The following is a 17,843-nucleotide window of genomic DNA, read 5'->3' as shown; positions in this document are numbered from 1 at the left end:
AGGTAGCCTTTACACCTGTCTTCAGAAATTAGCGTACTCTCAAATGATTTCATTAGGCTTACTTGTACTGTGGAGAAGTTCTCGATACCTCAAATCAAATGCACTGCCTACTGGACTCTTGCAGCGCCTGAAACTGGAATTTGGAAACACGACTGCAACTCTCCAAAAAGACTTCCAAGCGCGAGTGGAAAACTCGAACCTGAAGTCTGGAAACGTTGTCTTGTCTTCTCTGGAACTCTACGAATGTTGTGGCTAGCAGCGCTAGGCACACAAATTCAAAACTTCCTCAGGAAAACTCCTCAGAGCAGCAGCGGAGAATCTTCTGCCTGCCCTCGAGGAATATTCAGTTGAAGTGCGCAGCACAATTAAAGTGCACGCGCAAAGACAGCTGTAGGAACACAAGCTGAAAAGACAAGACTGCGCACCTGGAACTAGAACAGCGGTGGCCATCTTGGAATTTCCGCGAGGCGAGCTCCGTGAAATACTTCCACAACAGAGCAACCTGCCTCAAGGGAATAGATCGTCTGAGTCTGACATACAGGCAACAGGGATTTCTTGTGCTCACAGTACCTTTCCTGACTCTTGACCAATGATTCCTGACACTGATGCACACACTCATACACCCCTACAGCCACTTAGACAGCCATTCACAATTATACATTCACACAGCCACTTAGATTGCATATGTAAGAGACAGTATCACTCATTAGTAGCACAACTAATATACTAATCTAACTTTTGTAGTAGGTTGGTATATGTTTATCACTAAAAACCCAAGAAAACACCTACACTCCCTTGATGCCATCAGTGACATCATCAGTGATGTCACTGACCATGTAATGAGTAATGCAATATGTGACATCATAACTAGTGCATTGTGGGGGTGTAAGTTATAGCAAGCTCCGGTAACTATTATGGCTGAATTTCTCTGCGTTTGTACAAGTGAAATGTGAGCCTAACTATAACGTCCCTGTAATTGTTTTCTGCTTCTTATTTGCATAATTTATGTCACTCTATGCCTGACAAGGTATTGTTTTGGCTTATACTGGGTGCTCCTTTCTGCCTGGACAAAGCTAAACCTCTCTGAAGAGCTATAGTGATAGCGAAAGACGTGTCAGGGGTTGCTTTTATTAATTTCATATCTACCAATGCCAATTTGCCTTTGTGAATCAGGTCGCCTTTGCCAGATTACATATCTGAGAAACTCATCAAGAATTAAGCAACTGGATGTCTCCTTCCAAGCACCTATTGTGCACTTTGCCTTTCTATGTTAAGCAGGTTTACGGACTCTAGGATTGTGGAAAATATGTATGGCATAATGCAATCACATGCGAAAGGGCAATACAATGCTCCAGACTACGGCTAAATGTATAGGAGCACTTCTCCAGTGTGACATCAGGGACAGAATCTCCCTGGAATCATGCGATGAATGAATAAGTGCTCATAGTTTGCGTAGTTTGTTTAGAGTACTGTTGATATCAAGTCAGCAGATACAGGTGGGAAAGACAGGCACCATCATTGAAGACAGGACATGCATTAGAATATGTCTTTAAAATGCATACCAAGATGTTTTTCTTAGTGAATTAACACGTATTGCTGAGTGAGTAGCCATACCTTGGGAGTCATTCAAAGTCTAGGTGGCAATAAGTGATATGTGTTGGACTATGTGTATTTCGCTAGCCAATACACTGGGTGTGATGATACTCACCAAACACACAGGTTATTATGTAGTCTGCATCTGTGCTGCAATTAACTGTCGAGGAAAGGAGTTAATTTTTCTCCAGGAAAACAATTGTATTCATACATGTATGATGTATAATGCAACAACACAATTGTCTTGTACATCTACTCAGTGCCAGCAGTTGCTAAAACAAAACAGGTGATCTATTATTTTCGTGGTTGTTATGTGATGTGGGTGGTCTAGGCCACCACACACCTGTGGAAAATTATACACATTGTACATCACTCACTGATAATTCCATACAGACAACGGCAATGATGAAGCAGCCATCATGCTCTATAAGTTCATCTTCATTCATTTAATATTACTGCACTACCTACCTTAACATAAAACAATTTCTGCTGATGCCAACAATGAAAAACGATATATAATATATATAAAAAATTAAGTGGGAATATTGAGAGAAAACAGGCATCTCAGTTTTGAATTCTGCATGATGTACCAAGGACAGTGGCGATGGATGCAAGCAAGAAATCAAATGAGTAACGCTTTCTAATGCAGTTTCATTGGCAATATAAAAATGGCACATTTTCATAAGAGTATGGAAGAGAAGACCCTAGATGCTAGGCGTGCATGTGCAACAATTGATATGTGGCCTTTCACAGACTATTCTCTTCAAGGCTTCTGAATGGGTTGTGAGATTAACCAAGAAAGCTCATTTGGAATTGCAACACCTGCTTATTTTTTTCCTTTACTTTTGATTCTGCATTGTGTGTAAAAACAGGAATATTAAGACTGGCTCTTCACTGGTCATTACACAGTGAGCCAGTTTAGGCTCCTTAAGATAAGCAACCAGTACACCACCACTCACTATACAATAGTCTTCGGTCTATGAAGATTTTGTGAAAGTTGTACACTCTTATACAGGGGAGAAATAACATTCATGAATATCAAAAATGCAATGGCACAGTCATTAAAGATGGTTCACAAAATGAGTGGATTTAGTACACAGGAAAACCCATCAATCCTGGCCGAAGGTTAATGTAACATGGAATAAAATAATTAACAAGTTACCGTAAGCTACTGGTGGTGATCATCCTCCTAGTAAGAGATATAAGGGTGAAATACAAATACCAGGCTGCTTCCATGATAGAAACCTGGAAAGGGGGCACGGCATCTGAATGGCTAATAGAATATAAACATCAATAAGTTGGCGGGTGTTAGAGGCCAATTATCTAATAAGAGAGGATCAAACCAGAGTAGAACGATGGTATTTAGACTGACATGTGTAGGTCATATAAGGGATTTGATATGAAATGTCAGGATAGCTCCTGTAGATTATTTACAAATATCCATAAAAAGATGCTCTAAATATAACGTTTTAGCACAGATACCAAGACCCAATGCACGCTAAAACTAATCTGCTGTTGGTGCACCCATGAGAAATGGGGACAAACAGAATTTAATGCGGCAGTTAATATCCTGAAGAAAGGTGGAAATGAAACAAAATTAACAAATGTGCGTCCCCATTTTCCAGTGGCATTTCCTTGGTTATAGTAATCCATTTCTAACATAGCTGAAACAATGTCTTACCATTCAACTAGCTTCCCCTCAGATTCTAAAAGAAGTCATTTAAAATAAGCTTACATTTCTCTATGCCTCGTCAGGATTACACAATTGCAGCATATGTTTCCAAGAACTGAATCAGTTTTTTACTTGCTTATAAATACCTAGGAACTTGAGATTAAAAGGTTCCATTTGCATCTCTTTTTTAGAGCAAAACCTAGAAACACGTACGAACCAGCCCTTTTGATATGTTGCTTTTGTACTCTAGATTGACAAAATACAGGACTCTGTACATCAAAAACCATATTTTATTTTATGTATAGCAATACAATTTACATATTAAATAACACTATAATAGAATGATTTGATATAGTTTTTTTTAAACAGAACAAAAAAGGAAATGTCAAGTTACAAAAAGGCATCACATTTTTCAAATGGGTCGATGAGAAAAACGTATTCAATGACTGGCAAGGTCTATACCTATTGCACACGCTGACAATATAAAAGAATCAACTTTAACAATCACGGCCCCAAAGAAATAACATGAATTCTCTCAGTATGTGTAGATGGTACTTACTACTTCAATACACAGAAGGTTTGTGTACACATATCCACCACAAAAACTATGAAGGAGTTGAAACTAGAAAAAAATTAGCTTTATATGAAAATATAAAATTCTATGATTATATACCATAGATACAAAGTTCCCAATAGATGCTTTTCAAAGCAACATTATATTTACATTTTTAATGATTTTCTGCTATTTTTAAAAATGCAGGAATGGATTACGGGTAGAAATGAAAGCTCAGTTATTTAGAAACAAATGGCTGGTAGCTTAAAATGTCATAACAAAAGAAATAAGTCACTACCCCAAATGTTGGGGAGTTGTGACATTTTATAAAATTGTTCATCTCCCTCTTTGGGAAATAGAGTCTTAAAACTCAAGACAATTCTCTCGAAATTAATTTTTCATCTGTAGAAAATGTATCCCTTTTTAAATACCAAACAAACTCTTAGAAACAGATCCATAGAGGGAATAATGTGTTGTCCAAATTCTCAAGTTCACAGGTTTTCACTTTGTTTAGCACAGTTGTGGAATCACAATTTTAGATGTTTTCTCCATATTAGTAAGCACTACCACTTTCTTTTACATTGTTATGATACATCAAGAGGAAAAGTGCAAAAGATGAACACAGTCGAAAGATACCAAACAAAAACCAAACCCAAGACAAACATGATGGCAATTAGTTACTGAGATGTGTATCATAAAAATAAAATAACTGGCACCATTAATACATAAGCATTCTAATACAACTTGATGGCAGAACAGAACAGATTTTAAAGCATGGATGCTAAATCTTCAAGACAGTGTCAACATTTTTCTAATTCGTTAATTATTTTACTACGAGTTAGGATCTCTCTCTTTGGTAAATTTGACATCTCTATTTTACATTACATTAAATAAAATGCATACTTTAAAAGACTTTACAATGAAGGCAATTGTGCTGTTAAACAAATATAAACATATTATATGCCTATAACTTTGTCATCTCACCCTGGACCTTACACAACCAAAATGGTTGGGAATTTATAAAACACAAACTGTATGTGATGGCCAAAGTAGTGCATTATCAATTTTAAACAACCCCCTGAAATTGAACTTTATCCTGGTTACAACCTGCCCAAACATTTGTTTTTATTTAGAATATCTTAGTGGAAAAGAAAACAATAAAAAAATGGATTAGCATGAAAGTCACAAGAGATCACACCTACAATATTTTCAGCAATTTTTAATTAAACCTTTAAAAAGAATATTTTCAAGCCATTTGTTTCACAATTTCATTAACTGTTTTTGTGATGTGCTGCAACATTTATAGTTGTTTTATAAACCAAATGGCATACAATAAACATTGCAACTCATATGGCAATTGACTGTTCTGATTATTTTTCACCATGGGCAGGTGCTCTATTAGCATATTCCAAATTTGGATGTAGACAAAATGGAACACTTGCTCTTTCTTTTTTTTATTTTAGCTTTGCAGTGTTGAAATATATATGAAATGAAAATCTGAATTTACCAAATATTTCCAGCAGCGCTGCTTGAGTGTAACATGTTGAAGTAAGAAATCATATCATAATTTCTTCCTTAACACATATTGATTACACTTGAAGAAATTGAATCTATGCTACAAAACTGGTCAATAAAATGGAAAATGTATAATCCATCTTGTCCATAGTTACTAATCAGCCTGGAAAAATTATGAAGAAAAGCTCTGGCATACTAAGCTATTACAGAACAAGGATAATTGTTAAAGTGGCCATGGGACAGACTAACTCACAACATATATATTAAAGAGATGCAGCAAAAGTGCAGACCTTTGTGGGACACCATGAACACCTGTTTGATAGGTGGCAAGAAAAGGTTGTAACCACAGCAATGGGGTTTGATTAGTCAAAAAAATAACTTGACCATGTGAATGCAGGGATTTGATCCCAACTGATATGTCAATCCTAAAGGATGGAATGGTTGACAGTGTTAAGAGCAGATGATAGGTCAAGTAAAATTAGTGTCAATATGGGACCACTGTATTTAGAGTTAATATAGAATACTAATTACTAGTTCAATTATCTGCCACATCAATCCTAGGGATTTCCAATAATTTGTCAATGATGCAGTTTAAAGTCTGAAATTTAGATTTCAAAAACCAGGAGGTAGCATAGAAAAAAGCTGGTGTATTTTCTAAATCCAATTCCAATTACAGCCAATTCATTAAGATACAATAGTAGCAGGTTATACCTATGATGGAGTAAAAACACATGCCAACAGCCATATAGGTAAGCAAAAAAAAAAACTCCTGCAGTAACCTTATATCAAGAAATATGACTATGCAGAAAAGTACTTAAGGCTGTGTGGAAAATATCAATTTCTGGTGAATACTTTCAATTTCCTTACAGAATGAAATATATCCAGCTACAATTATACAACAGTCAATGCTTGACTGTATTAGATGTTCAAACTTCTACTTATTCGTTTCCTAAAGGTTCACCACCATATCGGAGAGGGGTCAAATATATTTAATAGGGACTAAATGAAGTGTTGATACGAATCCACAAAGTAGAAAGAAAAGCCATGTCATATTCCATGGAAAGTAACACATGGATCCTACAGACTACTTTATTACAGTTAAACAATTTACTGATTTGTTCCTTAAATCATGCCTTAAAATATTTTATAAGTTTCTGGGACTAATCCTAATGACCAGCTTAAAAGAATCTGAATGACCTAAATTAAACCAGCACTGGATCCTAAGGTCTCAAATCCGTGGCCTCAAGGTATCTTCAAGATCCTCTTAGCCTGAATCCTTCTCGGGGTGTTCCTGGATCATTAAGCCTCAACATGAATGAGAACTGACTAAATAACATCTGTTAAATAACAACTCAATAATCTGCTGTATTTGAAAATGAGCTTAGCTTTAAAAAACGTAAAATATAAAAATGTCCAAAGACTGCATGTCATTGTTGTCAGGTTTTCCATGCTGGACGAGCTGCAGCAGGCTTGGCTTCATGCTTAATTGCCTGTAGAACAGTACATGTTTGCTATTCTAGTTTAAATTGTCTGTCTGGTAACAAAACTTACAAATTAGAGGGAAGATGGGTGGATTAATAAAAGAACAGTTTGTTTGGTTTGGTAAAGGCTCCTCTTGCACCTCCAGGGTTCTACCCACCAATCCAAATATGGGCTCAAGCAGAAAGTATCATACATGTGAGAGCACCTGTGAGGGATGAAGGCATAATGTGGGCTAAGACTTGGCCTCAACTTTCAAAACAGAACATCATATTATGAGACACACCACCAGTGCTTAATTTAAGCCTGTGATTTCCGGACCTCGCCACTGGCACTTAATTGCCAACGCAGGCACTAATGAAAGTCTGCCCCATGGTGGCACTGCCTATACAATTTAGAGATTAGGACAACAACATTTCTTTAATCATTCAACATTCATTAAAATTGACTAATAGCTGCTACCCAAGCCATTGTTATAGCTTTGGGAGCCTGGAATAGTCTGAACTGTCACACTTGTAGGAGTATGATGGTTAGCAATTGTGTTTGTGGTGTCGTTTGCAGAGGCAATGGGTAGTTGCAATTGCCTCCTGACGTGGGCCCTGGCACTAACTATATATTATATTATATTTATATATATATATATATATATATATATATATAGATATATATATATATATATATATATATATATAGATATATATATATATATATATATATATATATATAGATATATACACACACATACATATATATATAATTTTTTTTTACAACTGAAGCAATGTGTTGTGTACCACCTGTTTATGGTGTCATGAATCAAAACTTCTTAAACAAGTATCAGTTTAAACTACTAAAATTGAATTAATTGTTTAGCCATTAACATAATTCTGCTTCAGTTATTTATTTATTTTTTGTTGTCTTTACCGAAAAGAGAATCAGCGGGACATGTGGTAAAGTTACTTACACCACCTTTTTAGTAGCCCTCACTTTCTTTATATTGTGTGAGAGTCTGGATTGCTATATATTTGCTAAAATCAGTGAGCCATTTTGAACACATACATTAGAAACTATTCATGTTAAACCATTCTGCTTAAAAACGTGTGTACTATGTGTGTAAATGGTAAGAATGCTCTTATCAGTTACTAAATAATTGTGCACTCTTTATTTTCAACATGGCATAAACCGACTCCATGATACAATCCTTTTTTAGCATCTACATATCTAGGCCTGGTCAATTCGAAAGAGACTTCTTAGCAATATAAGAAATTTCTTGTTCACCAAGTAGCAGTCTACAAATGGATGGCATGCAAAATAAATGTCTCAATTTATGTATGGCCCTATGGCAGATAACCAGGCTCTTTCAAAAATGTCTTAATTACTGGGAGAAACAGTATAACACAAGTTAGTGGAACAGAGGATGTTGCAGAGAAAGACCGAGCACTATGCATACAGCATCTTTTTAAACTATCTGCAACGTAGCCATTGATGATAAAGGTGAAAATTGATAAAAACAAATTGTCATGGTGCAGGCAGCTAACAATGGCCACTGGACCACAATTTTATGATTAACAGTATCTAGTACAGCATGAATGCCCTACAGAATTTACTTAGAGTGAAAATGCAGACTAACTTCTTACTGATGTGGGAGGTGAGTCGAGAGAGATAGGCCCTCACCGGAAATAAATCCTAAATTGCATGGTGATGAAAGTGGCAAAGAGGGAAACCTGTATTGGAGGGTCCACCAAGTCACAAGAGGAGCCTCATGCCACCGCTATATTTTATATTCAAACACAAGTAAATAAGATTTGTATATTTGGATATAAAGGTTAGACAGCTCCTAAAGTGACCCTACTTGTCATTATTTTGGATGTAAAGCTTGGTGTAATCAGTAACAAAAATGAAAGCAAAATGTTGGATCAAGATGTGTGGTGCCAAACATTTAACATAGTTCGACTGTGAAAGGGTGTGATCCATCTTAGAATCTAGAATCTAGAAAACTGATTGTGGGGTACAGAAACTCAGTGTGTCCAGATTAAAAAAAAATACTTGCACTTGACCAAAGCCTTTTCTCTCAGTTTAATCATAACCACTCTTTCACTAAGTGTGGCATGAGGGACAATGTCAAAGGCTGCTAGTGAGTCTAAAAGAACCAGGGTGGTGTCTTCCTTATTCAGTAAAAGCTGCAGCTGATAAAATATCCACAATGGAGCTTATTCTGACCCATGCAAACGGCTGGGCAGAATTCCACCGGAGTAGAATCTAAGAGTCTATTTTCCTTTTAAAGCAGTCAACAGTGGAAATACTACACAATTTAGAGAAGTGTTGCATCTCACTTAAAGTACGGGTAATTAACATCAGTACTATCCGATATTTCACAGGATAAAGGTCTAATGGTGAACACAATATAATTGAGTGTCTTATAATACCCACAAATGTATGAAAGACTAGAGAAAAATGATGTTCACAGAGAATAAGAAAGAAATGCTCTGACAGGTAGAAAAAAAACATTAATAGAGGATGGAAAGGAAACACTGATCTCGTTAATGCATGGATAGCGAAACAGGCACTATAAATGGAGAAACCACTAGTTGCTGAATCAATATTACAAAATTTAAGGAACAAGAGATTTTGAATGATCTTGAACATTTCTTCAGCCAACTTTCCTAGAGTGAAAGAAATTGTTAGCATAAAAGTTAGATCATAACGTTTTAAGAGCTTTTTAGAGCTACTCAGTGTGACCAAATATATCTATTTAGCATGAATACAATAACTGGAGTGTCACACACCAATAAAAACATTGGCAATGCTTTGTCTGCTGCTGGAAAAATTCCTCAGACCAAATAACAGTAGGTTTGATGGGCTCTGACTTAATCATTTTAGTTTGCGCAAACTCATCGAAATATATTCTAAAGAGTTTAACTATTTTCTGATTTAAACCTGCAGTAAAGTTGGTTTTATTAACTTTAGTCCACACACAACTTCAGTTTAGGGGTGGAACAAAACTACTTGAGTAGAAGTATGTGAAATAGACATAAATAAGTTCTACATGTTTACCCAAAGTAGCACACAGTTGTTAGAATACTTAACATAAGGAATTTAATTTTAAGACCAAATCATGACCCGTCAAACGAGTACAACAGTTGACCAACCGATTAAGACTGTGGGACAGAAAGCTGCCTTAAAAACCCATTACAGCATGTCTAGAGGTAGAATTGATTAAACAATCAAAAATCGTAAAACACAAGGAACTGTCATACCTAAATAATAAAAGGAAATAAAAAAGCAGAACAGACTAAATCAAAATTAAATATGGTGTCAGTAGGAGTACTGCAATATCATGCACCATGTGATAGCAATACTATCTGTACAGCAATCAAAGTCATAAGAATTCTACCTAAGAAGAATTGTATGGCCGGAACAAATACAATGTTAAGACTTTTGCCAATAATTATGACAACACTGCCACCATGACAGTGGGGTGTGGTACACGTAAAAAATGCAAACTATCACTGTAAAAGCAAGTGCTACATCAGGATAGTAGTTTTCTCCACGCATATCTGTCCGAACAAATGCCCAAACTGTTGTCAGTTAAAAGCCGTAAACATTAACTTAATTTTTTTTATTGTATACCAATTCTATATATTTATTAGTAGCAGTCCCTTTAAAAACAGGAGTTTAATATTTTTGAAGAAGAAATATTTTCTGACCTGGTCACTTTGGGAAAGTAGGTCAAACGACAGACTTACCAGTCGCAGTTGCAACTTGGTAGTTTGGTGGAAAGATAGTTTGAGCCAGGACACACCATGTTATTGTGCAAATACAGAATAAACTTCCTGGAATAAGATATGTTGTCTGACTATTCAAGTGGGGATGCAGCACGTGGGGTTCCTGACCTGCAATTGGCCAGAGTGTGCCTTGTTGCACCCAGGCACACCCACTGTATGTTTGAGGACAAAGAAACGTAAGAGCAGAGTCTTGGATCCTCCTGTTTCCAGAGAAATGAAAAAGAAAATAACACGCAACTCAAGAAAATAAATACTAATTAAAACATGCTCTTGAGATTTCAATAAAAAATAGGAAGCTAATAAGATGACAAGTGGGTCTAGGCTCTTCAATTGACAATAATAGTAATACGATAAGAAAAAACAACATAAAAAAATAAAATAATCGCTGAACTTTGACCACTCCTTGTGTTTAAATCTTAGTTTTCTTAATTAAAATATTGTACTTAAGAAGTGGTTCAAACAAATAGGAGCCAATGCAATTAGCATTTTGCAAGTTTAAGTACATTTTACAATTGCATAGAATTACATTGGCCATTGTGATTCTAAAATCCCGATTCACAGAATCAGATTTTTAGAATTTTCTGACGCAAATAGCACTGTGAAAAATCTGCCTGATTGGTTGAATTTGTAGCAATCAGAAATTTAGCACACAGTTGGGAAATGGATGTCCCCACAGCAGTAGCAAAGGGAATGTTGGTAACGGTGTGATCTTCACAAACATTTGCCAATGATTGTTGTCATCCTTTTTACACACCTAACTTCAGTCCTATATGAAATTGGAATATGTGCGATAATAAGGTGGGATGGTGTGTGAATATTTTGAAGGCAAAGCAAAGGAACAAATCTAGCCAAATATATATATATATATATAAACCTAACAATATATAAATTTCAGCATTCACTTGTTGATTTAGTTGGGTGAAGTCAATACAAGTCTAGAGACATCATATATTCCCCAGTGCTAAATTTTAAAATTAGACTTGAGTGTGAGAGTAGAGGAGGGTAGACAGAATGAGACAAAAAATCTGCCCTCAGGCATCACAATCCTGATACCATTGCATGGAAATTATAAATTATTTTACTTGGACACCGATGGTGCATCCTATCAGGATGCAGGCCATCTGATGAGCTCTCTCACCTTGTGTCTGCAAACTACTGAATCAAGTACTCTAATGGTTTTCCATGGAGTTATTCTTCTCCCTATTTGTGAGTATTCAGGGTCATCTCTGTATGCTTATGTTGTCAAGTAATGCAAGACACTATAGATTATAAAAACTATAAATTAATCCCTGCATGTGGTTATGGCACCACAAAACGGCTAGAATTTGTTAAAGAACTTCAAAATTTTAGAACCACAGGCATAATGTAAGATACAAAGAAAGGAAGATCATAAGTTAATAATTTGTTTGTATTGCTTTTCACAATTCTTACTCACTGAGGTGTAGACAAGCTCATGGAGACACAGTTTATTCCCCAAGCTGAATATTATTTTATACATTATATAAGAATATTATACATTTTAAAGAAAACCAGCTGGACTGATCCTCCTCCCCGTCTGACCTATAACCACCCCCACATAAATATTGGGACAGATTTATGAACCCTTTGCTAAACTATAAAGTCACACAAAGTCTGGATATAGCAATTACTTTGCATTGGTAAAGCACCCTTTTTGTAGTGCTTTGCTTTAAGGAGGCATTTCAAGAGTGATACTTTGGCTTCCTAGGGACACCACCCACAGTTTTTTACAAAAAGTCCAAACTACTATAACAGTTAGACCGGGCTTTGCATCAAAAATGACACCTCCTTCAGGCAGGTTCAATGTCAGAGAATTTTTTTAATTCTCCTTTCTTTTCACACATTGCGCATGTGCTGCATTATACAGCACACATCCAATATGTGGATTATTTAAAAAAAAAAATGAAAGCATAGGATTTTGTACTGGAAGGATATCCTTGCAGTACAAACTCCCACCCTAGGCAGCAAGCACAAGCCATTGTTCTGTGGTGCAAAGGTGTGTGCATGGCACTATGTAGCCATAAAGAGAGCAAGCACAGGGGGCTAGAGCAGCAGAAGGCTATAAGTATGCCTGTGTTACTCTTTCATCCTAGTACAATTCAACAAATCAACTTTGGTTGCTGCACTTTTTTTGTAAATCTGCTCAATTTTTTAGGCTCCTATTTGAGATCCATTAATTCTATATCTTTTTTTGGCAGGGTAAATTAGGATTGTTACGGATATAAATAGTGGTCTAGCCCAATTGGATGAAGTGTATACCTTCCACCATATATATTTCTGATGGCACGGTTCGTACCTTAAATATCTTGCCTGCTCTACATTTTTTTTGTCTGTATGATCCTCTACTCATGACAGCTCAGTGCAAACAACTGTTGCATTCAATTAATGCTGCAGTAAGGTAGTTCTAGATTGGAAAGTCAAAATGAACACTGACCCTGAAACTGACAAATGGGGAAGTGACACAGTCCCAAAGCATGTGTTTGCCCGGCAATCTCGTGCATAGTGGCTGCTCCAACCATCCTTTATGCACTCACGTGTTATACTTTGTCGACAAGGGGAAGGGGGACCAATTTTACCTGGGAATGCACATGCAGACTATGGCCTATTCACAGGAGGTGTTGGTCTGGCAGATTTAGGCACAGGTCCTAACTCAACCCAACATATCCTCTTTGAGGTTAAAGGCCGGCAGTGCACTGCTTGTGGTATAATATTTAGATATTGTATATTTTACCTTCAAAATATTTTGTTGATATTCTGACAATGAGAATTGGGAGCACCATATTTCTGTGCTCAGTATTCAAACATACAAAATTGCTTGTCTGGATCAGTAATGGAAGTAGTCATTCAAGTGAATGCTTGGAACAGCCAAAGTTCAATATTTGGAAGTCATGATTCTGTATTTGGGGTCTGTGAGTGCAACCATTCTCACTTAGCCTTGGTAATTATGTTAAGTACTTAACTTATGGAAAGGCCACTGTAGGTTCACTTTCAAAGAAGAAATATGCAGGAATATGCCTTGGTTTTGCTACTGATGCAAGCTTCTGGTCTTGACGGATCTTCGCTAAACAGGCACTCAGAGCTAGGGCACACAGTATAGTCGATGTTTTATGACAGAGCCTAAGATAATTGATGCTGCTATTCTTGTCAAGTTGAGGATCTCAGGACTGGCCTTCAAACACATGGTGATGCTGCACTGAAGGCAACTTGAAGCAGGTGATGAGAAATGCAATAGCTCTTTAATAAAGACAACCAGAATCCCCCAAAGTGTAGTAAAATTATTGGCAATGCTAGAACAGCAGTAGGCAGTGGATTTGCCCTAGGACCTGCAGTTTGCACTCCAATGTCACAGACTCCACTTCCATTATTCGAGACAATTTGATCACTGTGATATTGTTCCAGTAGGTTGCTGTTTTTTTTGCAGGAAGTGGCAGATATGACTCAGTGGCTTCTAAATACCCAATATCACTATTCAATGGCTTCTAAAACCCAATTTCAATATATCAACCTGAGTTAAACTGTTACCTTTTGTTTGTCAAATTATCTAGACCTCCATGAAAGATGTTTGGTAATTTATATATTATGTGCATTAGGCCAAATGTTATCACATGTTCAGGAAATTGACGCTTGTGCCACCGACGGCACTTAGCATGCCTTAAGATGCCTATCAAGACGTTTGCCCTGTGTAGCTTTCTCTCAATCAGAGATTTGACACTTCTGCAAGGTTTTCTGTTTAGTTCCTACTTAGGTGTACAATATGTGGAATAATCCTGCTGAGGGATCTTTGTCCTAACTCTCATATTTAGAGTTGTGCGCATAGATGTTCAGTCCAAAACAAAGCAGCTATCCCATTCAGCACATTACAGGTGCATTACAGCTTATGAGACTTGTAATAAGGCAGAAGGGATATCTGTCACATTTTGATGGAATATCCCATCCGATAAACTTCAATGCCCTTAGTGGCAATATATTGTGCTCTCTATTTGGAAACTAACATAGGATAATTAAACTGAAGGCCTGTAATAAGAACTTTCATTATTTAAAGATGGCTACAATTTAGATAAATGGGTCCCCAGGCGGTCTCAGGACCTAGACTCTAAGCCCTTAGCCTCCAGCTGCTAGCCACACCTCAGACAATTTCAGATCATATGACTAGGGTTCACTTACAATTTTGGTCAATGTCATTTCGACCTACATTGGGAAGGTGGTGATTGGTGATATAATTTGCCATTAATTCACAAAATTTGCTTTTTTTCCCAAAGCTATATTTTGAAATCTATGGTAATTTTTACAGTATATGCTTTCAGGCTGTCCGTAACTGCTGCTCTTTCTAAAGTACTTGAGGGACTAGGGCCCAGTAACAAGGTTTGTTCATATCCTCTCAATGGGACAGTTTGATCCGTAGTCCTTTCTGTTAGCTTTGTTTTATAGCGGGTATCGGTAATGAGGATCAGATCTTCATTTGTAGTATCCACTGATACATTGTTGTCTCAATGTTTAATTTCTGTATATTTTTAACTCAAAGGCTTTGTCAAGAAAGGTGGATGAGGTGCTAACTACACTGCTTACTAGTGATCATTACGCTGAGTCCTAGTCTTCCTCACCTGAGCCCTGTGGCACCCACATCACCAATCCAACAAGCATGTTATAGCCACAGATCACTACAATATATAAATCAGAATGTGTTGTTGAAGAGGAGGAGGTCATATATGGAACAAAGTTGGAAACACCCGTCCAAGTGCCCTTAAAAATACATAAAAAAATTGCTTTGGGGCATGGGAAAGTAGTTTATTGGATAAGGTGCAAATCTGACTGTATACGAAGGGAATTATCACCTAGAAGAAACATGAATTGGACTCGGAGGACTAAAGAACACTGCCAAGTAACTTAGCTATTACAAGCGCTACACAACAAAATACACAATTTGGGGAGCTTCTGTAAATAGACACATTAAGTGAATAACCAAGTTACTTGCAGTCTGTTGACATGTCCAGCGGCCCTGATAATTTGTGTCTATAAGGTTTATTGGCACGTTGGCTGAATAAATGTATGCAAGTCTTAGCCTCACAAAAAAAGCAACAGGAGGCGATGAGTATGTGTAGATGTTGACACCACAGAAGCACCACTTACTAGATTTGCACTTTGGCAAATAAATTACAATTCTGACCTTTTAACTTGAAATAAGCAATGGCTATCTGCAGAATGAATTCTCACTGGGAGAAGGTTATGAATATGTGTTCCATTTTAGTGGAATTTTCTACATTTGGAAACAAGGCTTGCCTCACTGAGAACAGGAAGTATTATATACCTTTTACAATGCACTGCTGTTCAGTATTTACCTCCATGTTTTCCAAACACATCTGGTTTTAGCTTTAAAAATATTGCAATATTGCAGCTCATGGTGCGAACAAAATAGACATTCACTAAAGCATGTGTATTTTATGCACATTATTTACATCCTATTTTTATCCTTCTGGAGACACGTGAAATGTAAAGTCACAAACTGCTTGTGCCTAAAGGGCGAGGTGTGAAAAAAAAAATTCTCATGTACTGGGATATGTTCAATTCGACAACATTTACAACGGTGAGGATGCTGGCGCAAAACGGAAGTACAACAGTTACTTCTAGGGAATTCATCATTTTGCATTGTTACGAAGAACATTTGATGCGTTTTGCATATGGCAGGGTTAACATCACGTACATATAATGTTGAAATGAACTCCAGATAAAAAAGGTACCAGAAGTATCTTCCAGCCTTACTTTTTTGCCTGTGCAAATGCATAACTGGTCTTTTCCTGATTCCTCAACAATTTTTAAGTAAAACACTAAATAAAATCACAGTACCGCTGCTTTGGGCAGCAATCAACCTGAATATTCCTGTAAATTGATTTGGCATTAGTTTTCCTATTTAAATTCAATAACAGGGTAGCATTGCTTATGGAATGTGAAAACTTCCCTATGATAATAGAGGACTAGGAAAATAAACCAGGATGTGATAAGACATGTTTGTTTAAAAACTCCAGCAGGGAAAAATACAACACTAGTGACAGGTAATGAAAAGCATAAAGACGACAGGTAAGTAAAAGTTCCTTTAAAAAATCTTGACTGGTTTAGCATTCACAATTTAAAAGGCAAAGTTCACTGTTACTAAAAACAAAGTGAGTGATCATATGTAGCAGACTTTTTCTGAGGGTTATGGAATGTCACATTAGGGCTTGCTTTTATATTAGAACATTATAGGCAGTAACACTGATCAGATAGTGCAAACTAGATACAACTGTTTCACTGTGTGAAATAAACAGAGGTGCAATGTCCAGTAGGATACCATTAAGACATAAAATGGCAAAAAATAAATATCAAAAGTTTTATCAGTGTAAAAAAGTAATTGGGTTATTGTATAACCTAGAGTCTGGCATAAAAAGGCCTCAAAAAAAGGTCACTCAGTCTTTAAAAGTTCTACAAATGAAGTGCCTTTTTCAAGATTCCTATTAAACAAGTGACTCCATGCTTTCTGCGGGGTCCGATTCTTCACTGACCACAACAGCACCGTTTTTGTCCAGCGCCATTGAACCGTTCCCATTTTCTTTCGTACTGATCAGGCTGAGCATTGCTTTGTAGAGATACTGGTACTGCTCCTGCAAACAAATAAAAAAGGGGAATGTATTATAAATGAATCTGCAGATCTTTAAGTTTTGGAGCACTGAACTCACAAGAAACAGTGATGTCACTCGAATGCAGCCTTACATTCGGTATGTTTTCAGCTGGTGTTTTGGAAACCCCTCAGCAGCAGGGTTCATTTCTCAGTTAAACTGCTGTTAGACATTGTAATAAAGGATAATGCTAAACTTCGAGAGGACTTTACCAAGGCCTACTTGTCTTGAGATTTGCACCCCATAGGTTCACTGATACATAAATATCAAAGGAAGATCTGATCGTCATTGTTGATACCCGCTATAAAACAAAGCTAACAGAAAGGACTACAGGTCGAACTGGCCCATTGAAAGGATAGAAATAACTCTGTTACTGGGAGCTAGGGCCTTAAGCACTTTAGAAAGACGCCAGTGGTCAGCAGTTACAGCTAGCCTGAAAGCATATGCTTTAAAATTGACCACAGATTTCAAAATATAGCTTCGGGAAGAAAAAAAAGTAATTTATCTTGTGAATTTATGGCAAACTATATCACCATGCACCACCTTGCTAATGCAGGTTGAAATTACATTGACCCAAATTGAAA

The 17,843-nt window shown here is 36.8% G+C and overlaps 1 protein-coding gene and 1 long non-coding RNA gene across 7 annotated transcripts in view; both read right to left on the bottom strand.

Annotated features, from left to right (window-relative positions):
• Positions 1 to 3,537: 3,537 nt before the first annotated feature.
• On the bottom strand, positions 3,538 to 12,221 carry LOC147692852 (uncharacterized). The gene is made up of 2 exons (XR_015300077.1): positions 7,554 to 12,221; positions 3,538 to 7,421 (listed from the first exon to the last, which is right to left on the bottom strand). It is a non-coding gene; the product is annotated as an uncharacterized LOC147692852 (long non-coding RNA).
• Positions 12,222 to 12,507: 286 nt separating this feature from the next.
• LOC147692851 (receptor-type tyrosine-protein phosphatase gamma-like) overlaps positions 12,508 to 17,843 on the bottom strand; it is a 1,083,817-nt gene continuing 1,078,481 nt past the window's right edge. For 5 of the 6 annotated variants that reach the window (XM_086939071.1, XM_086939072.1, XM_086939067.1 and 2 more), the window contains one exon: positions 15,377 to 17,244. In XM_086939071.1, coding sequence (XP_086795197.1) covers positions 17,098 to 17,244 — 147 coding nt within the window. In that variant the 3' untranslated portion in view covers positions 15,377 to 17,097. Of the gene's footprint in view, positions 17,245 to 17,843 lie in introns of all 6 variants that reach the window. The other variant, XM_086939073.1, reaches the window with a different exon arrangement.

The sequence above is a fragment of the Lissotriton vulgaris genome, chromosome 9 (assembly GCF_964263255.1).
Source record: "Lissotriton vulgaris chromosome 9, aLisVul1.2, whole genome shotgun sequence".
Lineage (NCBI taxonomy): Eukaryota > Metazoa > Chordata > Amphibia > Caudata > Salamandridae > Lissotriton > Lissotriton vulgaris.
The sequence above is the reverse complement of the archived record's forward strand: the minus strand, read 5'-3'. Positions and strand labels throughout refer to the sequence as shown.